We start from the raw sequence: 23,419 nt of genomic DNA on the forward strand, positions 1-23,419 counted from the left end.
ACTGGCAGCGGCCTTAAATTGTTTCCACTTGTGAATAAAATCTTTCTCACTGCAGAATGATGGACTTCAAATTGTTTAGAAGCACCCTCATAACCCTTCCCAGATTGATGGGAAGCAGCACATGCTTCTCTAAGATCACTGCTGCCGTCTTTCCTTCTTGACATTATGTTAAGATACACCCAAACACTCCAATCCAGGAAACTGCTGAAACGTCTCCTTTCTTAAAGGCGCTCACATAGCTGATGATCAGTTAATAAAAGACATTTAATTAGCAGCACCTGGCTCCTACTGACCTCCTTTACTTGGTTTCTCACACGGCGCTTCTGAATTTTGTATGAATTTTTGTTAAATAAGTCATGGCATGGTGTGGTATGTCATGTGCTGTTGTTCATCTGAGGTTGTTTTTACATAATTTATGTTTGAATGTGCCCTGATACATTAAACCTTAGAAGTGAAGGAGTGTGTGGAAACGGGGTGAACTTGCTGTCAAAACATGCAAAGCCATCGTACGTAGTCATGCTTTCAGTTTTATGGTTCAATGGTGACAGATTTCCAAAACTCTTAAATGAGTTTTAAGCGAGTAATTATGCAGGCTTTGTGGAAACAGCTGGGGGTTAAAGCCTCCATTATTTAATACAAACTGAGATGAAGTGAGACAGATATCAGACATAAACAAATCATTAAAACTTCCATTCAGTTACTAAATACAATGAGCCACGGGGCTCTACTCAGCCACCTTAAAGCGTTAGAATCTTGGTTGTTTCAGGGTTTTTTGCCCTGTTGTCTGAAGGGATTAGCTGAGTTTTCAATGAAAAATGCATGGGGATGTTTTTTTGGGTTTTTTCGCTTGAACCTCAGGGATGATTATTTCTTTTAGTCCTGAATATTTCATGTTATAAATGTATTTTAACATAACATGTGAAAGCAAGCAAGTTTGCAAAGGCTTAAAATATTTAAGAGCAGACATAATAGTTCAGAATATATTTGTGTGTTTTAAACTTTTAGTGAGGGCTGACCGCTTTGTTAACATTCGGGTCGAGGATGGACACACCCCTGGAGATCTACGAGGGAAATTATTATTTAACGGTGGAACAAAACATTGGGTCAAAGCGCCACATTAACCATTTTAAAGCTTAATATCTTACAGCAATGTTGCCTGGAGTGTTTTTTTATAAACCTTGCATTAACATTAAGAATGAATGCTGTGATATACACGGTTACATAGGGGGCTGTCACTGTGTCCTGCTTTCTGGTATGTCCTTGGTAAGGCATCAGTGTAGTGTGTATACACACAACTTACAACATGTGATTTACACAAAATAAAAAGCAGCAGTACTCAGAGTGATATGAGTTTCCATCACAGAAAATTGAATCCCCCATCAGTGAAAACAGGTACAAATATTGAGTTGATGTATTATTTTTAATGTCTGCACTCTAATTTGATTTCTTTGTGACATGTACAGAGGTCTCCAGTGAACTCAGAGTACAGTGGGTGTGAAGATGGAGGCAGAAGCAGAGCAAAAATGCCTCTGGATGGTGACAGTGGGACAAAAATAGCTCAGGAGAATTGGCAGTGGACTTTCGCTGCCAGTCAGTGACCAGTTTCCTTCAAAATCTCAGTGGAGAGAATCATTTCTAAAAGGCTGGTGCGCACAGTCAGCCCAGCAGTATTTCCATCTGTAAGACCTTCAACAGGAGATGCTGCTTTATTCCAATCTGACATTGTTTACTGAAGATGAAGAGGAATGTGCACACAACATAAATTAATGAGATGCTTGAGAATACAATGCACAGCAGCATTCTGAATTTCAGCAGGTCTGATAAAGAAACACAGATGAGACCCTGCGTGCTCAGTACACAAACAGATTTACTGTCCCAGAAACACTTTTTAAACCAATTTTTCTTTCTTTTTTTTTTTTTTTGGGGGGGGCAAGTTCACTGCAGCTGTGGCGCTGACAGTAGCGAGTCAGCATTAACTGCAAATAAAACCCAAGGAGCTGTATTAATTTGATGAACGAGGCTGACTGTAGAGATTGTAGAGGGCACCTTCTGGAAGAATATTAAATAGTTGTACATATTAAAACAGGAAAAGACTAAACTCTGCAACCTAAATAAAAACAGTTCCGCCTGAATAAAGAGGCTATAAAGTTGTACGTTAAGAGCCGTGCCAGCCGAGCAGTGACATTTTTAGATTCTTTATATAATTATAAGTATTTATACTGCACTGTAAAACCCTCCATTTCAGGTAAAAAGTACTAGCAATGTGCACAATTAAGCAGCACTATCTATTAATCTCTGATATCCTGGAATTTTAGTCCCGGTCTCATGTTTTGTTTTAGTGTTGTTTGATGTGAAGCACTTTGTGATTCATCTTGAATCTGCTCTTTAAATACATTTAAAAACTCAGTTGAAGATATTATTATTTTATCTCAACTGATTATTCCTTATCGCTTTTTAACAAAACAATGAAATTAAAGAAATTGCATTTTCCCATTTTAAAAGCTGGAATCAAAACTGTTTGCATCATCAGCCCAATGCAATTTAATTAAAGCTTAGTTATTAAAGCTCAGAGCAGCACTTTGGCTAAACTGTAGATAAACATGTCAAAATGATGCAGTTTAGTGCATGTAATGTTCAATATGGGTAGTTGAACTTATTAGTATAATTGTGTTTTATCAGTTAGCACCAACCACAAATAACAGACAACGGGAATGTATACATCTTTGCAAGTAAATTGCTCATATTAAACCTATCAGCTGCAGAGACTTTAGATTTGTTAATCCAGATGAGCTCCATGAAAAGCAAGAAGTTTAAACTAGTATGCAGAAGTCTTCATGAGTAACTCTAATTATTGACTTTTACATTAATTACTGACAGCGGTAACCTCGAGTGATGCAGTGCACCAGGGCCTGAGTTTGGACAACAATAAAGAACCGGAGATAAAGATGTGAAGAGTACTAAAGCAAAGTTTATTAGAATTAACAAAGAAAACATCACAAAGACAAAATATCTATAAATCTATCTTATTTTCTTTGTCATACAGCAAGTTTACGCCAGACTTGACGAATAAACTTGGGAACTGTAAAGCAGTCACATTTAAAAGGTGGGGTGTAGACAATCAGCTAACCTTAAACTGTCACAAACATCCCAGAGAACAGCTTCTGTGTGAGGAAAATCTCTGGATTTTTCCTGTTTATATTCCACACACACACGCACTCGCGCACACACACAAACAAACGCACGCACTCAGACCAGTGTTTTCACTTTGGTCTTTCTGTTGTTCAGACAGGATGCTACGCACTTTGCCTGGAGACTCTCGTCTAAATGAAGAGTGCTACAGTCATCGTGTAGCACCTTCAGGGTCTCAACAGGTGACAAATTATTGAAGTCTGGCAGATGACCATGCGCACATTGTTTATTTATAATTATTTACATATCTGCAAAAAACCAAACCGTTCCCTTCGTCAGCGTCTTCACTACGTGTCGGGACCGTCCCCTCGCTCGGCGGGGCTCTCGATGCCGCTGGAAACTAGTGGATCCTTGTCAGCTCCTCTACTATCTTAATCACCTCGTCCACTGTGGCTTCACGCTTCATGCCGCTGCCGTCATCGATCTGAAATTGAATGACACCGAGCTATGAGGCTCCAATACTGAGACAAACCCCCCCCAGTGCCACATCAGATGAAAAATGAACACACACACACAGGCTTTTTACTCAGCCTCACTCCTTCACCTGCATTTATTATTTCACTTGAGTGGACATGAAATTATCTTAAAAGCTTCAGAAAAAAATTACTCAACGCTTAGTTTCTGCCAATTTTTTTATTTATCTATTATTATTATTATTATTATTTTTTTTATATGATTGCACTTAATCTGTGTCATTTTTTTCATCACTTTCTGCTGCATGTAGAGGCTCTTGGGTTTTCCTGCTGTGAACCGAAACTTCTTTCTACTGGGATTTAAATGATGGGCTTTCAATGAAAGTGCAAGCAAACAACACAAAAGAACTGATTATATTTTTTCTTGGACTATGTTTTTGTTTTGTCTGAATATGACTAAAATGGATAAGGCTGGAGTCTTCTTTGGACAGAGTAAATGTGATGGCATCACTTGAGCTTCATAAAGCTGAGATTTTAATGGGCTTTTTTTTTTTTTTTTTTTTTTTTTAAGCGTATTAAGATGCTAGGCTGCTGAAAAACAAAACAAGAAACTGTTAGTTGCAGGCTTAATTTTTTATATCAAATATGCAATTAGTTTTTAGTGTACCTATTTTTAGTTGCACAGAGACACCAGTGAGCAGCTAACATATTTTATTTTTATAGCAGTGATCCAACTTTAGCAGAACCCTGGCTTTAAACAGGCGTCTCCTGGCAAACAAACCATCCAAATACTTTGGACTGTCTTTATTGGCTGCTCTCGGGAGGCAAACAGGGAACAGCCTTTGTTTATCAGCTAAAAGTGTAATTTTTTTTTTTTTAAATGCAGTAAGGCTAAGAAGACACACAAAGCAGTATATTGTTATTTGTTTACCTGCCAAAATTTATTTTTCCACCTGTTCTGCTATGAATGTTATTTCCACTTCCCAGTCAGCTAATAAAAACTGTCCAAAGAGTCACTCAAAGTTCAGCGTCGCTTTAAGCCAAAAAAACACAAATACACAAATACAAACTGCATCCTTCTTCACCAGCTGCTCCGGTTGGACCTGTTGGCTTCTGTGAACCTCAGTTATTACACCAGCTTTCATATTTGTTTGTTCACTTTACATTTAATAATAACAATATGCAACTATACTAGAGGGAACAACACTGAATTTACTTCAGTGATATAGATGCAAGTCCATCTCTGCACTCGAGCTGAGTACACATGTCATAGATAAGAGAGCTGTCTCACAAACCTAACACAAAGTATTTCTTTACACCAAAATGGCACTGCCTGCAAGATTTCCAAAGCAATTCAAGTTCCTGCTTTAAAAGTTATGATACAGCTGCACACCCGGGAACAAAGTGTAAAATTTCCCGAAGGAGCCTCAGACTTTCAAAACAACTGTGGAGAAAGAGCCTCCATATTACTGGCAGGTACGTGCTGGAGAAAGTGATGGAGGCAGGAACAGACAGGCTATAAGCTAAACACTAAACAAGCACGGGCGTTATGCCTCGCTGCTCTTTTGAACATAATACAACTTAAATATGAAAAGAGACGTGAAGACAGAGGTTTGGGAGACTGTTTAAGATTGGACTAGAGCTGCTATAAGACTGACGAGGCCAATCTGACAAGCTGCAAGCGCTGGCAATGTTTGTCGTGAGGAACTGATGCTCTCTTGGTAATCACTGAACGTTCCAGGAAGACGGGGATCCTGAGCATACTGACTATCTCAGTTAGCAGACTTGAATCCAAGTGAAAAGATTTGGTGGGATAAAAACAATGAGCTTTTACAAATGAGGCAGATGGAAAACAGCAATTATAGACAAAGGCAATCTGACTGAACTCATAAGGTTCAGAAAGTTTAATGTCTTTCTTAAATATACTGACTAATCATTTGCAGAGACCAGCCCACACTTTATGTGTAATCAGTGATGACAGTACCGAGGGATGTACAACTTTTTCTTGTACTCAACTAGAGGTCATAAAGGGAAAAGTCATCAACAAACTGTTGGCTTGGGATGAATAATGGCTTCTATTTTGTTTTACAACATGTTATCACTAAACTAAAAACACCAAGCGGACTCTAAAAAGACCTCTGTTGGTATGTTTTTGTAACAATGTTTACTCATCACTTGAAAACCATCCTGGTTAAGTGTAGATCTGAACGGACATGAGCTCCTACCTGCAGAGTGCTGACAACCTCCTGCATCTTTGCCCGGCCGAGATCCAGGAAGCTTTCAATGAGGTCCCCGTCAATGAATCCCGTGGCCTGCTCCGTCTTTCGCTCCGTGTGGAAGGACCTCCAGGTGCAGCGCAGTCAAGGAAAATCAATACAAGGCAGCTGCTTCGCCTGAGGACAGCACCTTCGGTACAATAACGCGCATTTTACCTCAGGCCGAGTCAACAGATATTCACTATAGTGAGAAAGCAGTCTAATAAAAGCAGCACTGCTCAGAAGACCAGAGAGAAAAGGTTGGTTGAGTCACCATGTTACTGCTGAATCCATAACAACTGTGCAATGCTTAATAATACTTTGGGAATGTATTATCTAGACTAACATGCCTGGACAAATCAATGAAATCTACAAAACAGAAAAATGCCCTTCACAATGTCCTAAAACCAGAGGTGATTTTCTTAAGCTTAGTTTTGTCTGACCAGCGCTCTAAAACCTAAAAACAAGCCGTCGCAGTACGTCAGTAGAAGATCAATGCAACCAGTAAAACTTCACATTAGAGAAATCAGAAGTGGCTCAAGTTTTGCTTAAAAATGATAAAATAAGTCACAAATGACTTCTTTTGCCAACTGCTAAATTGCTTTAGTTTAAGCTGTAAATACAAATCAAATGATGAGACCAAAAGCCTGTGGAGCCGAATACAAATTTTTGCACACTTGAAATATCTATCAAACAAATCAAAGCTAATTAAAAGAAAACAGTATTACTCCTCTCGCTTCTCAAACCACAGCTGCCAGTGCAGTTCACCTCCATCTTTCTGACAGATGGCAAGCGTACTATAAAAGTAAAAAGGATATAAGCTGTGCTCGATTTTTCCCACGCTCTTGATGACTTTGTTGAGGCGGTTCTGCAGGTCCAACAGGAGGCTGTACCAGCCCTCGGACAGGGATGTCACCAGACCTAAACACACAAACACACACACGTTAGTCAAAAACACAATGGAGGCGTTACAGATTTTCACCTCGGCCGTCTTTTGCAGCAGATGGGAAATACTTCTGGGTTCACATCAGCGAGAAGAATTTTAAGGACTAGATTCATAATAAACTCATAACAGCTGTATAATTAATAAATCAAAAGATCATTAGTGTGACTGCAATCTCCCTAATACAAATTTCATGCTTGTATGCTGGGACTATGTTGGGTGTAAAGAAGCATGATTTCAATAGTTCAATAATGTAAAAGATTTTGAGACCGTCTGTGCTGTAAATATTGTAGTCGCACGGTTTTGGGGGAGTGGTGCGCTCTTCTCTGTGCTACAAATTAAAGTTCTGGCACACAGAGTGGGCTACTCTAACGCTCTGGGGAAGTAATGTGCACTCAAACTGACTGCCACAAAAAACAAAAAAAAAAGCAACTTGTGAACAAAGAGTTGCACTGATGTGCAATGCAGAACTTATTTCTGTGTCTGTCACAAGTCAAGTCATGGAAGTGCTTTGGGACATGAGCCTGGAGGATAGCAGGGCAACAACTAACTACTATAATCATCTATTAATCTGATTAGCTTTGACTGAGAAATGTCAGAAATAAAAATGTAAAACAAAACTTGGAGCAACAACTTGATATTAGGCACTTAACTCTTTTATGTTTAATAAAAAATGCTAAAGTGAAACGCTGTATGGCAATGTGATGGAAGCCTGTGCCGTATATGTCAATAAACAGTAAATTCTATTTAATATGCTTTGTGTTGCTGTGACTGAAGTGGAGCAACAGAGAGACTATAAAAGTGTTCCAAATAAAAGCTGCAGAAAAAAAATGCGGGATTATTTTTGTTCATCAGAGGGTTAATGAAAGGTCTTTGATCATCAGTCTACCCTCTCCTTCTCCCTTTTCCACTGGAGGATTAGTGCCAGCAACTCAGTGCACCCAAATACCACATTCTGCATCAACAGTTCTGGATGAAAAAACAAATGAATATGCATTTTCTCCTGCTGATCTTCTAGGAACTTGTATGTAAATTTGACTCATGGCTCATCATTTGCATGTTGTCTTGTTTTGTTTAACAAACAGTCAGAAATTTTTAGATAGAATATATATATGAAGTTGGGGAAAAAATTAAATCGAGTGGAATAAATAGATAATGCTAGAACAAAACACATTTTGGAGGTTTAGCTAAAAGTTAATCAACAAAACTAAAACAAACATTTTCAACTTCATCACACTGATTAAGCTCCGCAACTCCTTAGAAAATACTAACATATAGTATTCTCTATTTGACTAATAACACAAGTAAAAGATTTAGAATTTACATTTAGCATTGAAAGACTGTTCCTAAAGCTCTGCCTTTCCCAAATAATGGACTCTCCTGCGTTACTTCAATCGATCACAATAATCTTCCCATCTAAGATTACCTACTATCCATTTTCAACAAGTTTATTGCAAGTTTATCTGCTTGTTTGTTGCTATCTGGCTGGAATAATCTTGTGGCCTTGCAGCTTCTTTCCAGTAATGTCTAATAAATCAAAACATCTCAGAGCAATAACCCTGGCAGAGGTATTTATCTTCATTAGACACTGAAGCTCATTTTAGTTTACCAGCTCCTGTGGAAACCTTTAACTGAGCGTACAATGGAAATTCTCGTATCCTGTTAAACTTTCTTCTGACACTTTTTCAGGAGTCACAGAGAGAGTGCTGAGGGGAAATTATGTGCTGCATATTGGTGCTCTGGGAGACCAAGGGGTGAAATACTGCTGTGTCTGAATGTTGTGTGCTCCACGTTTTTCATCCCTGCCTTCATTACTGCCAGGATGAAAGTTACTAGTTTTAATCTGAGTAATGAGGTGTAAACTGTGATTTCTTTTCCTTTCTTATTCCTTTCTCAAATGGAAACATTAGTTTTAAAGAAATGGCTTTGGAGGCGTTTGTGCACTGTCTAATTAGCCTGAGGAATATGAAAACACTGACAGTGACTGTAGCACTGCAGAGCAGTCTTTTGCTAAAGGACTGTCATTGTGAGATTTTTCACCGGATTTTTTTTTTTCTTTTTCTTTTTAAATTTCCTACAAAAATCTGTTAGAAAACTGTTCACAGAGATACATGTGGTTTATCCTGAGCAATGGAGGCAGCGTTTTGAAGCTTTTGATTAACAAAAAATATGCAGCTCTGTAAAACATAAAAACCACCTGGCTGTAATAATCTGCTATTGTCTTAAACATCACATTTCAAAACACAGGTTTTTTAAATTAAAACTCTAAATACTTGTATAATTCTTCTCATTATTCATCTACATATGCCGATCAGTGAAAAAACAGAGATGAAAAGATCAACATTGAGAATCTCACTAGAACTGGTTAAAAACAAAAAGAGAGAAAAAAAAAAAAGCTGCCTCTTAGACCGTGTCCTTTCCCGGCGTATTTCATGATGCACGGCTTACTGCTTGAAAAGAAAAGAGCCCAGGTGCTATAAACAGACCAGTCACCTGAGCCAGTAAGAGAGAAGATTTCTCTCTTAAACCTAAAGCAACTCAGTTCATCAATAAAGAGCGTAGCAAGAAGAAGAAGAGGGAGATTCAATAAAGTGCTCAACATCTAACCTTTGACAGCATTAAATTTAAAATGAACTGTATTTCCAAAAACAGTTTCATTTTATTATCTTTTAAAATTAAACACAGGGTTAAAATGAGCTTGTTCTATTTACATCTTACACCACAGAATAACTCCTGCTATCAATCCTCTATTGAATAACGATGGAAACTCTGAGCAGTGGCTATTACAAATAAATCCATGTTAATCTATAAAACTGGACATTACTAATGAGTGGGAAAATATTCATATTTTCCCATTTGGGTGAAGTAATGCTAAAAGAGAAATTTCAGAAGTTAAAAATCAGATTTAGCCAACAGTTAGATGACTGGAGCCCCTAACTTCTCAGTGCATCTTTGCACAAAGGCTGAAAAACAAGGAGGGCGGGGATAAATCTTGCCTGGCTCTGAAAACTATCTACCTCCCGTCACTTCCACTAATTAACAAATTATCTCTCATTTGTCTGACCAGGACAAAAGCCAAGGTGAAAGTAAAGTTTTGGAGGGCTACATGCTGAAAAGTTACTTGGCTGGGAGCCTCCACTCAGTTCAAGGAAACCAGTGGACAGTAGGAAGTTTCTACTGCCAGCCAAGAAATAGTGCACCGTTTGTCTTTGTGTAGGCTGAGAGGCAGTGGGAACTAAATATTGTTACCTTTGTCACTTGGCATGTAGTTTCCACCTCTTCTCAGTCTTGGGAAGCTAAGCTAACTAATACTGGCTAAGCTAAACTAAGCTAACTAATACTGGCTGTAGGCTTACAGCAATTTGTCATTTGTCATCAGTGCACTTACCAATCATGCCATTAACCGTGCCAAAGAGCACTGAGCCCTGGGTGGGTGTGGAGCTCTCGCCGAGGTTCTGCAGCACCAGCGAACCATGGCAGAAGACATTTACAAACTCCCCAAGGTGAAACAGCCCCACTTCCTGCAGGTGCTGACGCTCCTCGTCTGTGGTGGCCGCACTGACCAGAGAAAGGACGGTGGGAGAGAAATGCAAAAGGTGGAGAGTGAGGGATTATAAACAATAAAGAATAAAACATGTGAGAAAAAGAGTTGATGTATGAGCAAACAGCAGAGAAAAAATAAAGTGCAAAAACAAAGAGAAAATTATGTCAAGGGAAAAATGTAAAAAAAAAAAAAAAGAAATTATTGGGGGACAGACTTGATCGATTAAACAAAACAAAAAACAAGGGGGGCAGAGATATTAGAAGCGTTAGAAAAGGTCAGAGAATGATAGAGAAGTAATGGATAAAAGGGTGAGAAACGGGGGAGAGCAACAGGAAGAGAGATGTGACACAAAAATAAAGGTCAAAAGCATTGAGAGGTCCAGCTTGATGTAGAAGGCGGATAATAAGCTGGGACGTAAATGTAGCACACTCACTTCCAGACCACATCTTTCTTACTTTTCCTTAAAGTCAACACTTGTTTTATAGCAGAATTACTAAAGGGAGAAAGGCAGCAGAGTGGCTAAAAGTTCACCGCTGAGATAACTTCCAAAACAAATGCAAGGACAACTGCTGCTGCATCACATTCACTCCAGTGATGGTGCTCTACAAAGTACCGTGCAACTCACGGTAAAAAACACCTTCCTAATAAGATGATACTGCTTTCAGTGAATAAATGTTGGAGTTAACACAAACTTTTTGATGGTTGACTTCAATGGAAAATGTAATGGGGCCGTAATGCTTACAGGAATCATTCACGTTAATGTGCAAAACTACTCACGGCACCGTTTATACTGCTCCTCCTCACCTGTCCTTTTGGCAGACAAACAGATTGAAGGCGTTCTCCGCCCCCAGGAAGTTGTCGTCATCCAGAATTTCCACTGCACTCATCCAGTTAGGATTGAAGTCACGGGCAATCTAAAGCAAATAATCAAAAAAACAAACAAACAAACAAACGTAAGATATGTCAAAGAAAACAGTAAACACCAGAGAGGTCCTGGGCAAAACAAAGGTGGTACTTGTCTCCAAGCAGATACTGCATTATCTATGAGCTAAGAAGTGCTGACTTCAAACATACTGCTTTTATGTTTCAAGCCCTGAGCAACATGAAATGTCCTTGAATACAAAGGCATGAAAAATGCTTTTCAACTCTGTTCTATTCATGCTGATTATGCCCATAGAGCTCACTATAAGGATCCTGAACTGGGTCTATGATGGACACTATATATAACTCAAAGTATTTGCACTGTGAGCTCACTGGCTTATTTTAAATGAAGGATGCTAGATCATGTACAACTCCAGCAATAAGCCAAACATGCCCTAAACAATGACCCGCTTTATCATCTATTTTACTGTTAATAGGAGTCTAATTGGCAAAGCAGCTCACCGTGCTGTATTAAGGATGACTGAAAATTAGTGTTTGAGATGATAAACACATTAAGATGACCCCTATTGATCATTACAAAGAATACAGGTTCACACGACTACAGATAAATATAAGGCCAATATTTACTTTTAATCTTGTGTATCTTCTAAGGTAAATATCTAGCTGTTTATCTGTTGAATGTGTCATTACATTCAAAAGCTAGTTACAAACTATCTCTGCTTTCCGTTTGGTGTTGAGCAGTAGGGGTTATACTGTAATACCTATCTTGAAATATTTCAAGAAAGGTGTGATAATGATATTTCTGGCAATGTAGAAAAAAAAATACTGAACTGAAGCAGCACTTATAAGTGTAAATAAATGAAGCCTTTTCCAATGAGCTACTGTCCCTGATGACACACTTCTTAATTTGAAGTGTGAATCTACTGAAACAAGGTGCTAGCAGCAGGAACAATATAGTGCAACAGTAGTGACACAACATAAATCAGGTGTAGCACAAAAGTAGTTTGAATAGCTAGTTTTCCCAGGAAATCTTTGAAAATAAAGTAAATGCTTAACACTAAGTAATTTAACATGGTAGCAGATAGGGCTGTTCGATATAACGATATATATCGGATGATGATATAAAAACGTCTATCGTTTCATTTTACGCTATCGTTTGTTTCGTGGTGTCGCAAAATAAACTGTTTACAGCAATATTTTTTCATCGTTCTGATGGTCACTGTAGTGGCTATATTAATTTCTTAAAGTTCTCTCTTTCTCTTATATGTAATATAACTACACTACTGACAGACAAGCGCCTGTTTTTATGCGTTGTCGTTAGCAACAGCGACGCTAACACCTTCGCGTGTCCGCTTGTTTATGTTCCACATAAACCTTTCACAATAAAGCTCAAGATCCTGCTGAGACTTTTCAAAATAAACTAAATTACGTGAAAGAGCAGATTATTTACAGATGAGAAGTAACAAAAAAAAAGCCGCCAGGTGCTAAAAAATAAACCTTAGACTCAAACGTTAGAACAGGCAACCTGCAGCACGCCCTGTAATAAATACAAAGAAAACGGCGGCCGTTACAACTTATGTCTAAAAATGTGTAGTTTCATGCATCGGTTAAAACACTCGACTCCGGGTAAAGGACGCGCAGCTGGAAACACTTCACGCAAGTCGAGCTGCCCGAGATTCACAGAATTTACAGAAAATGTTAAATTTTTGTGATTTATATCGTTATCAGGACGATGGAATTCTTATATAGGGATATAAGATTTTGGTCATATCGCACAGCCCTAGTAGCAGATGGTGTTGGGCCGCTCCTGATAAGTTACAATGTTAAATTGCTTAACTTATCAGGAGCGGCCCAACACCATCACATAAAAACATCCCACATCACCAACTGCCAGCATCTCCTTCTTTGTAGCCAAGCTGTACTGGACAGCTTTGGCCTAAAGTGTTGAAACACATTTGTTGTTTCCTTGTTTTGCATGAATGGTTTTCTTGCATGTTGTTGCACTGGGTTGTATAAGTAGCTCCTGTTTTACATACTAAATCATCATTGTAGGCTGACATGTGTGGCTGTTGCTCTCACACACGCCTTGGCTTGTCTCGTTAGTCCATGCACTAGAATGTAAATGCATGCCACTGCTATAGCAATGATATCACAATACGACATTTTAATATCACATATCAAATTGATTGTGTTATTGTGAATGATGCTAGAGTCCTGATGGCCAGATAGAGAAATATACAGCACTGTACACTAAAACAAACAGCCTGTTGCACCGAACCAAAGCTGCTGGCAGAGAAAATTAAAGATTTTCTATCTCCCAACAGCAAACTACAGAGTTGAGTACTTTTTTTTTTTTTTAGGTGCAACACATTACCTATTTTTAATGCAAAATATTGATTATACTTGCTTTGGTATGTAAGTAGATAATATTTTCCATCTACAATTTTGAGGCACTTGAAGGCATATTTTGTTTTTAAATAAATTCAAGCCCTTTTGGTCTCCAGGACTTATTACACTGAGCACAACAACACAACACGCACACAATAGGATGCATGACTCATCATCAAATCTCTGTATCTTTCTTCCACAAATCAATTTGAACACTTTGCTCATCAGAAGGCTGGGAGGTATGAGGCTATGCGTGGTAGACATTAAAACAAATAACAACAACAACAACATTTATACCCTGAAGAGAAGAGTTACAACATGCAAATGTGGGTAAACAGACACTAAACCAAAGTCTTTAAAAATAAAATCAAATTCTTTCAAAACCAGCAGCCTTGAATGAAACTCAAGGTTAATTTGTGTTTTCACAGCTGTTTTCGGTACAGACAAACCAACTTGTTTGATATATTAAACCTTCTCTTCTTACCTCTTCAAAGTTGCCCTCCATGGATTTGTATGCCAGCAGCAGGACGGACCTCATCAAGTCTCCCACCAGAATGAAATCTCCTTTGGTCTTCAGGTAAAGGGCCATGATATTGTTGTAGTGGTTACACTCGGTCCTCAGCTCCTTCTCGGCCGTCCACTCGTACAGACGGACCTTAAACAAACAAGAAGCGTGTATAATTGTTGGTTGTCAAGCTGCCAAAGATAAAAGCAGCAGTGATTAGCTTTAGCCATGTTTGATGAAGTGTATGACATTTTACTTCCACAATGCTATCACTCCAGATTGTGTGTGTGAGCATGAGGGCGAGGTGCTGATTGAGTACGTGAATTATAAGCTGCAACATTAATGAACATTAAACGGCTAATTACACTCGCAGTGTCATGCCGTCTGCACCAGCTAACAACTTTTTTTAAATTAATTTGAGTCAAGCAATTGACAAAACAAAAAAATCAAGGTAGATTTCTGTGACCTAATTTCTACTCATGATGGTAAACTCAATAGAACAAAGACTAGCTGGTTTTATTTGGAATGATTATTATTATCATTATAGTCATCATCTATTGTTATTATTATTTCAAAAAATGTAACTACATGTAAAAAGTTTACATTACAACAACAACAAAGAAAACCAACAAAAACAAAACAACTTCATCCTTTATTCATTTAATAACGTTTTTTTGTTTTACCTTTGGATCTATTTTTTTCTTTGTTTTTTATAGTTGAGTATAATTTAAAAATGTAATAAACATTTTAAAACTTTATTTACTCAGCTGTACTAGAGTTACTAAGAGGGAGAAAACAAACAAAGAAAAAAAAAAAAAAAGGAAAAAAAGAGAACCAAAGAAAGATGGTTGCCCAGTGATTACATCAAATTTTTGTTGTTGTTGGAGACAATTTCAAGTAGCTGCAATCACCATGCAATATCCTCAACCTCTGGGTCACCAATTTTGATCACAAGGTGATTGCACAGGTCACTCGTCTCTAAACAATCACGGTCTCACTTCGATCTATTTTGTATTCCTACGTTGCAATCAATCTGAATCAGTAATGACTCTTGACTGTTTGTCTTTGCAGTAGGGGACTCCACTCAGGTTGTAGTCCAATATAAGAACAAGATTTCTACTTCAGTCAGGAATTTCTTAAATTTCCAGAAAAAATTTAAATTATTTGTTTGTCCATATCAAGTTTGAGCAGAAATAAAGAGTGTAGTGCTTAAAAGACACTAAGGTGCAGAAAGAAAGATCCAAGTGTAAAAATCTGTAGTTTAAAAACAAAACAAACAAACAAACAAAAAAAGATAAGAAAAAATAAGAAAAATTGTCCAGTAAAAAATCCCAAACGTGTAAATGTTATATATTCACATACTATTTGGAAGAGAATATGCAGCCATTCTTCACGTTAAGGTGAAATGAAGGATCTAAGTGAAAGTTTCTCTAGTTGGAAGCTGAAATTGATCATCTGCAGAGCCAGGTCAGTTATAACTCAGTTTTCTCGACACATGGTGAGAAAACTGAAGCAAAATAGAGAGGTGCTGCTTTTAATCTCTGGACCACATGGTAAATTGTGACGTGGGCAGTGAAAAGCAATTGTGATGGAGGTGCACTTGACTCAGGCACCTTCCCAAGGGCCAAAAGTAAATATTTAATTGTGCAAGCAAGTTTTTTCAGTAAAAGAAAAAAATAGAATCTGACAAATTAAAACAATTTAACCTTCAAGCTGCACTTTTCTTCAGGTCTTCAAGCATGACTATAAGAAAAAGTCAAGATTTTTCAAAGACCAGCTAAAAATACTAATGACCACTTACTGTGCTATTTATGCTGGCCAGCAATTTGCCATTGAACTCTACCATAGAGTAGACAGCTCCTTTCACCTCCTTCTCAGCAACGGTTTGGAGCTTACCTGGAGGAAAAAGCACAGTGTCTCCCAGTCAGTCTTGTGTTAACTTTCAAAGCATTAGACATGAAAGGTTGAGTTAAACTAGCTCCTACAAAAAAAAGTGACTACTGCTCAATTACTGAGAGATGTGGGAAAAAGTGAAGAAAGGAAGACGGATGCGTTCAGAATGAGGATAGGCAAAATGAAGAGTTGCAGGAGGATAAACGAAAGGCACGCAATGCACCTTGAGAGGGGCGCAGTGTGAAAGGAAATGAGAAGAATCAGTGTCGAGAGGAGGAACGTATGATAAGAAGTGATAAGAAAATGATTAAGTGAGGAGGGAAACAGGAGCGTGGCAGGTCGTGCGTGAAATACAGGACAGAGGGTGGAGAGGAGAAAATGAAAACAGGTGAAGGATGAAGAGAGCAAGGCAAAATGAGCCGGGCTGAGAAGGCAAATGGGATAAAGGTTGAAGAACAAGACAGAAAAGTGATTTTAGGTTTATTTGCTGCAAATGGAGAAACCTGAAGAATGTTTGGGTACTGACCGTCGGTGTAGTGGAAGACAATGATGCGTCCTTGCTTGGGCTCAGCCTCCTCTGGGTACACCATGGCGGTGCCGACGATAAAATACACAGACGGGTCTTTTCCCAGGCGACAAGACACCAGGCTGAGAGCATACTCACTGGGGAGGAACTGATGGGCATGCAGAACTGACAAATACACAAAATACAAATGACTTTGTTAGAAATGTAAAACAAGGAGAATGTTACTTGAATTTAAAGTTTTTGTTAATAGTTGAAGAATGAATCTCTTCACAAATGGATACACTGTAACATTGCAATAAAAGTCGGACAAGGCAAGCATGAGTGGCCAAGCAGGTTTTTAACTACACTATAGAGGAAAAACTGCTGCAATCGCTGTTATAATGTCCTTTCACAACACACAATGTCCACTTGAACAGTTAAGAAATATTATTTAAACATTATTTAAGACGTTATTAGTATTGTTAGTATATAAAAATCTACAGACAATATCCATGATGTGAACCTCTTTTCAGTTCACAATCTAATTGAAAAGCAGTGCCGCTGGGTACTGTATAAACAACAGAAAATCAACACACACCACACCTGCCCAGATCTCCCTCTACCATCCTCTCACGTTGCTTCTTTTGAATCAGATTTATGTCGTTGAGGTGAGAGCTCAGGTTTATCTGAATATTGCAATCTCAGCAGCACATTACACTGGACTCAATGTCGTGCAGTAATTGTATAACACTGCACAATACATTCATTAATAGATGTATCTATTTTAAACACATGTCCCACACATCCTCTGGTAATTGTTCGCCCAGTTCAGCTCTCCATTCGTTGTTAATGGATGGCTTCATAATTAGACAGCATACTTTTGTCTTCTCATCCAAATATCTTATAGCCAAGATGGAGGATTGCCTACAGCTTGTATACAGGTCTGTTTGATTGTTCTTGGCCCATTGTACTTTTTTGTTTTCCCCATTTGTGTTTAATGCTAATTTCGATGTGTGACGCTGAACAAGATTTTCAGAATAATGTAGCAAACCGGGCTGATCCCCTGCATCTGTATACTATGAAGACAGGCATAATTTCTAATCTCCCTCGCTCTCTTTTTAGGTTTATTGCACCTGTCTAGAGAGGAAATTTTTCAATTTTATTGCTGCTTTTGCTCATTAACCTAGGCAGTGTAGGTGGAGGTAATTAATAAAATATAACTGCATACAAATCAGGATCTGCACCCTAATGCATCAAAATGTGTCTCCATATCGGATGGAAAACTCACAACATCTAAATAAGCAGTTATCTGATTGCACATTAATAAAGCAGAATGGGATGTGGACACAGTGTGCTGAACCAGTCCCTTATTTACATATTATTAACATATAACATACACTAATTTATGTGGGGATGGTCATGCCTGGGTATTTAAAAAAAGGCTTGGTGCAGTAAAATCTGCAATGCAAAACAGACTGAAGGAAATCCTGCCTGGGATTCAGCTTGAACACTGTTTGCATGACTCCCAAAAATCATTCAGTTATTTAATAAAGAGCCAGAGGTTTGCTTTAGAAACAGAATGCCAAAACATTTGTTTTATGAACCTTTTTACAATCATAGAACACAAAAAAAATCACCATAAAAACACAAATATTTAAGCAGAAAACAAGATTAAATAAAAGAAAACAGCAACTTGTATTAGCAAATGATGACCATGCGCCATATTGCCAACAATTTTACATTACTTTACTATCATATGCTCCTAGTTCAAATGGAAATATATATTCTGCTGTCTCACCTTCAAAGGTGTGTTGATCCACAACCAGCAGATTGTGAACCTCCACCTCTTCCCCGAAGGAAGTCTCGTGGGGAGAAGTGCTGCTGGGGAAGAGCTTGCTGGAGCTCACACTGCTAGAGAGAGCCTAGAAGGATGCAGATTTATGAGATGGAACGAGCAAGAGAAGGGCAGACAAAGCCAAACACAGGTTTATAAAACAATTCAAATCCCCATTTCAACATGAGCTGTGTGAACAGCGCAGTCGGCACCATCTGTGGCAGCAGATGTGCAACATTTTAAAATCAGGTAAACATCATTCTGGTCATCACATGTGAGAGGCGCTCTGGCAGTAAATGCAAACACAAATAAAAGTATACACCCGTCCCCTTGGAGAAGATAAAGAGCCATGCTGAGCGGGCATAACACATACTGCCAGTGTGGACGTTTCTGATTAGCTCTCCATGTGAGAATCCCTTTGAAAGTCTCATTCTACTATTTTTTTTTTTCTTTCTTGTCAGCTAAAAAGTCGTCATCTGCATTTCGTGTCAAGAAATTAAACAAAAGCTGACTATGTTCCCTATTGTTAAAATTTGATGTGAACTCTAAACTCTAACCAGATAAATTGAGCTTGACTGTGAGCAATAGTAAGAGATGACAATGGAATAAAGCAAATGCCCTAATCCTTCCTCATTCATTCACTCTGCTGCTTTCTAAATGGCTTTACAGGACAAATGTTCTAACAATAATTGTAATTCTTCAGGGTTCCTGCACCATTTGGAAATAAAAATTAATGTTTTTATATTAGACTTAGAAAATAACCTATTAATCATCATTTAGACATCATACATTTACTCTTGTTGCTACTACATTATTTTTGTCACCTTTATTTTTATGAGATGTGCAGTTAAATGCATGCCCTAGCGCGTATATGGTCATTGCCACTACATACAGGCAGTTTTATTTTAATGGGGCGAGACAGAATATCAACCAAAAATGAAAAACAAAAAACAAATTTTAAATTGATCTGATTGAATGAAGTGCTGCGGACAGATGAAATCAAAATCCAGCTCAACCTGCTGTGAGGAAATACTGATTATGAGCTAAAGAATAACATTCCCACAGTCAAGCACAGAGGTGGAAACATTATGCTTCGGGGCTGTTTTTCTCATAAGTTTACAGGATAACTTCAGTACACTGAGTAGCCAATGGATGGGGCTACGAACTGTAAAATCAAGGACGAGAACCTTTTTCTTTCACCGTGACAAGGACCTAAAACATACCACCACAGGAACAAAGGAGTGGCTAAAGAAAAAAAGACATTAAGGTCCAGAGGCCTAGCCAGTGACCAGACCATAATGTTATAGAAAGGAGGAAGGAGCTAAAGCTTCGAGTTGCCAAGTGGCAGTCAAGAAACCTGCAGGATTTAGAGTTTTTCTAAAGAGGAGTGGGACAAATTCCCTTCTGAGATGTGTTACATGTTGACTTAAAACTTGCACTCTAAACTAAACACCTGCTGTTTCTTTTTACTCATGTGAACCACCACCTCCGCCAAAAAACATTACTGACAAGTTTATTTCTTGTCAAGGCAGATGTTATGGCATTATACCGTTTTACCATCACATTTAAATATAGATACCATGATTTGCTGTTCTCTAGCCAGTACAACATGCTTTCTCTTCACACTGAAAGCCAGAAACTCCCTGTTGTTATCTAATTTGTATATTTAAAATGCTAAAGATTTCTATGACAAACCTGACAATGGCTCAGTAGTTGATTACTTCAATTATGCTATTAGGTTAGTGTTTAATTAACAGCTCCCATTAATGCATTCTAAAATAAATAGATGTGATCAAAACATGAGAAGAAAAAAAACACATTTACTTTCTGACTTCTCTAAACTCAACATAGCAAAATTTCGAACCTTTTAAAACTTGCATACAGTATTTTTAAGCTCTGAATAGGAAACCCTTTACTTTAACAGCTTCAGTTACGCTCAGATTACAATTATCAGGTTGTGATTAAGCAAAGTGTAACACTGAATACCATAGGAGTCAGATTTTAGACTCCTAGCTGAGAAATTTGGGCTACAGTGGTCCTCGCAGGTAACAAACAAGACAAAACATTTGGCGTCTTGACAGCTCAGATTCATTTTATGAACAATATTCTCAGTCAGTGTGCCTGGCTAGATAAGAGTGCAGAACAAACAAGCCCTGTGGTGTTTATCATCCAAACAACAGGGAGGTACCACACCTGAGTGCTCGCGCTGGGTCGTACAGCAGATGTGGTGCCGCTCACATCCTGAATCTCCACTCTGCTGGACAGAACTCCGAAACACTGGGAAACCTCCTGGTAACAGATCCGTCTGAGTGAGAAAAGACAGTGATAGAAACACGTTAGTGAATATGAAAAGAGCAAATGGGTAAACGGGATGAAAAAAAAGCACCTAGGGGAGCCTGCTTTGTGTTTTCTGACTTGATAACATAACCTTATCAATAACCTAACCTGATAGCCTTTATCAAATGATATTAAGCCATGGCTATCACTTAAAAGATTGGGAAAAAAAGAATGACAAAAAATGATCCAGCGTATGTAACAAAACCAGTGTGAGAAAGTGGTTAGAACAAATGGGCACTGCAAACATGAAGAACAAACAGCATTATTGGATGTGAAATGAGATGTGAAATGCTCATTTCAAGTTCAGTTCTAACTCAATATTTGACTGACCTTGGAGATTCATACAGGGGAACAGTGCGAATGTGGAGTTTCTGAATCTCATCGATGGTTCCAATAGTCAGAGTGCTGTTGTTGGCCAGAGCCAAACTGTGATGAAAAACGCAGCATTAGTAAGGGGCGAGAAAAGAGGCAAAATACACCCACTATCTGCGAATCAAAAAGTGGGATTGTATGCATCTGTAATCAAAAGAGACTACATCTGAGTCAGCTCTGTCAGCTAGATGATCAAAACAAAAGACGTTAAGGGCTTACGGCTACCAACTCTTCAGAGCACAGAAAAGAAAACAGATGAATTTCCCATAAAACCACACACTGATAAAATATGAAGGGAAGAAAAGTTCTGCTGCTGACCTGTCGGGGTAGCCCTCAGAGTTGAGTGGGCACATATAATTGACCTCCTTGAGGTTGACATTGGAGAACACCAGCTTGTGGTTGGAGGAATAGATAACAGTGGGTCGGTCAGAGCAGGCAAAGACATTGGAAGTGGACAGGGATCTGAAGGTCCTCAGCACAGTGGGCTGTGTACCAAGAGTGACCTTCTTACGCTCGCTTAGGGCACCTAGGAAAAGGAAACGAGATCAAACCACAGACTTGAAACAGCTTGAGAAATGGGTCTACATCCATATTTGGGTCAAAAGAGCCTTTTGCCAAGTTCCTTTAAGCCACCCAGAAAGACGCACTGAGAGCACATCCTCTGCCAAAGCAAATGCTCTATCAGGGGGTTCACGAAATTCAACTTGGTAGTTTTTGTTGATCTCGCTGGCATTAAGTATTAATGCTTTGCCCTTGTGTTCTCCTTGTGTACGTTGCTTTTAATGCTCACCAAACCATTCAGTGGCCCCATGAGGTCTGAATAAAAGCATCTGCTTTAATTACGTTTCACCACTCCATTCAGTTTTTTCTTTATCTTTTGTACAGCCAGTAGTTATAACAGCAGTATACAGAGAATAACCTGCACAGGCGTTGGCCTTTAATTTGACTGAATTACTGAACCATATTTATATGAACACACATAAATTATTTATTAATTTGCGTAGAGATAAAATCTGAAAAATCCTGTCTTAAAGTAAGGCTGAAAAGCTAGTTTATACATTGATTAGCTCCAGACTGTTGTAAATCATTATTATCTGGTCACTCTAAAAGCTTGAAAAGCCATCAGCTGATTCAGAACGTTACAGTGATTGTACTAACTGGGACTAGAGAGAGAGAGAGAGCATATTTTTCTCCCATTTTAGCTTCTCTGCATTGGCTCCCTGTTAAATTAAGAATATAAAATCTTCCTCACATGCAAAATCTTGAATAATCTGACCCCATCATATCTTAAAGACCTCATAGTACCTTGTTATCCTAACAGAGTACTTCGCTTTCAAACTACTGGCTTATTTGTAGTTCAAATTTCATAAGACTATAATGGAGGGTAGAGCCTTCATCTTTTATGCCCCTCCTCTGTGGAAACATTAGGCTTAACACTGTCCTTTTTAACAAAGCTTAAAATTAGGCCTGGATCAGGTGACCCAGGGGAATCTTTGTGATGTGTTTGTAAATGAAATATGGCATCTTTGAACTGCTGGTCTGACAAAACGAGCAATTAGAAAATGTATCTTTGTACTTTAATGGACCTCATAATTTCCACAATAAGTAATGAACACGTTAACAAACTGGCTCCCCATTGGACTACATCTCAGCACATGCCTACATTTAACTGTAGAGGCAGAACAGATTAAGTCTTGATTAAGAGGCATTAATGGATTTAAATGTTCTGATTGGTTGTGACTTACATAACATTCATTATTCTAATACAGTAATAAAGAATAAGAATCAAAAACTTACAAAGATCGCTGTAAAACACTGCCAGATGTGTTTGGGTAAATCAGACAGTGATAATGCATGCAGCCATTTAAAATTCAAAAACAGACACCTAAAAATCAGTTTTAGTTTCGTCTGGCAGCAGTTCAGGACTATTCAACTACATTTACATCAAATGACTGCACCGCCTGTGATAACAGTTGTATAATGTCTTCTGGGGCTTTTAAATTTACTTTTTTTTTTACACTACTGAAATGACCTCAACTGGGTATCTTGACTGCATGATATCATTTCAGTGACACCATCCAGTCGTATTCTGGGCTCAGAGATTATGCACTAGAAAGAGCTGAGCATTTAGCAGGCAGGGAATGTTTATTAGAAGGAAATACTAACATGTTGAAAGTGCAGGATGATGAAGTGGTCTTGAAGCCTGAGACCTAAAATTCAGAGGTTACCAGCCTAAGCAGCTTTTATTTTAACTAGCAATATCAGAAATACTACATTAATGTTAAGCAAGCTACCAGAGAGCCCTTTCTCTATAACATGGTCAAATTCGTTTGATCTGATGTGAATGACGCAGCATACT

At 38.4% G+C, this 23,419-nt stretch overlaps 1 protein-coding gene across 1 annotated transcript in view; it reads right to left on the reverse strand.

Moving 5' to 3' along the window:
* Window positions 1-2,948: 2,948 nt before the first annotated feature.
* ddb1 (damage-specific DNA binding protein 1) overlaps window positions 2,949-23,419 on the reverse strand; it is a 50,423-nt gene continuing 29,952 nt past the window's right edge. Inside the window, exons 16-27 of the mRNA XM_084945772.1 lie at window positions 21,379-21,586; window positions 21,019-21,114; window positions 20,545-20,656; window positions 18,316-18,439; window positions 16,539-16,703; window positions 15,921-16,015; window positions 14,099-14,269; window positions 11,149-11,258; window positions 10,189-10,358; window positions 6,676-6,778; window positions 5,828-5,951; window positions 2,949-3,613 (exon numbers count right to left, since the gene is read on the reverse strand). Of these exons, the coding sequence (XP_084801898.1) occupies window positions 3,530-3,613; window positions 5,828-5,951; window positions 6,676-6,778; window positions 10,189-10,358; window positions 11,149-11,258; window positions 14,099-14,269; window positions 15,921-16,015; window positions 16,539-16,703; window positions 18,316-18,439; window positions 20,545-20,656; window positions 21,019-21,114; window positions 21,379-21,586 (1,562 nt within the window). The 3' untranslated portion in view covers window positions 2,949-3,529. The remainder of the gene's footprint in view (window positions 3,614-5,827; window positions 5,952-6,675; window positions 6,779-10,188; window positions 10,359-11,148; window positions 11,259-14,098; window positions 14,270-15,920; window positions 16,016-16,538; window positions 16,704-18,315; window positions 18,440-20,544; window positions 20,657-21,018; window positions 21,115-21,378; window positions 21,587-23,419) is intronic.

The sequence above is a fragment of the Perissodus microlepis genome, chromosome 1, assembly GCF_051167445.1.
Source record: "Perissodus microlepis isolate ML-2025 ecotype Zambia chromosome 1, ASM5116744v1, whole genome shotgun sequence".
Classification (NCBI taxonomy): Eukaryota; Metazoa; Chordata; class Actinopteri; order Cichliformes; family Cichlidae; genus Perissodus; species Perissodus microlepis.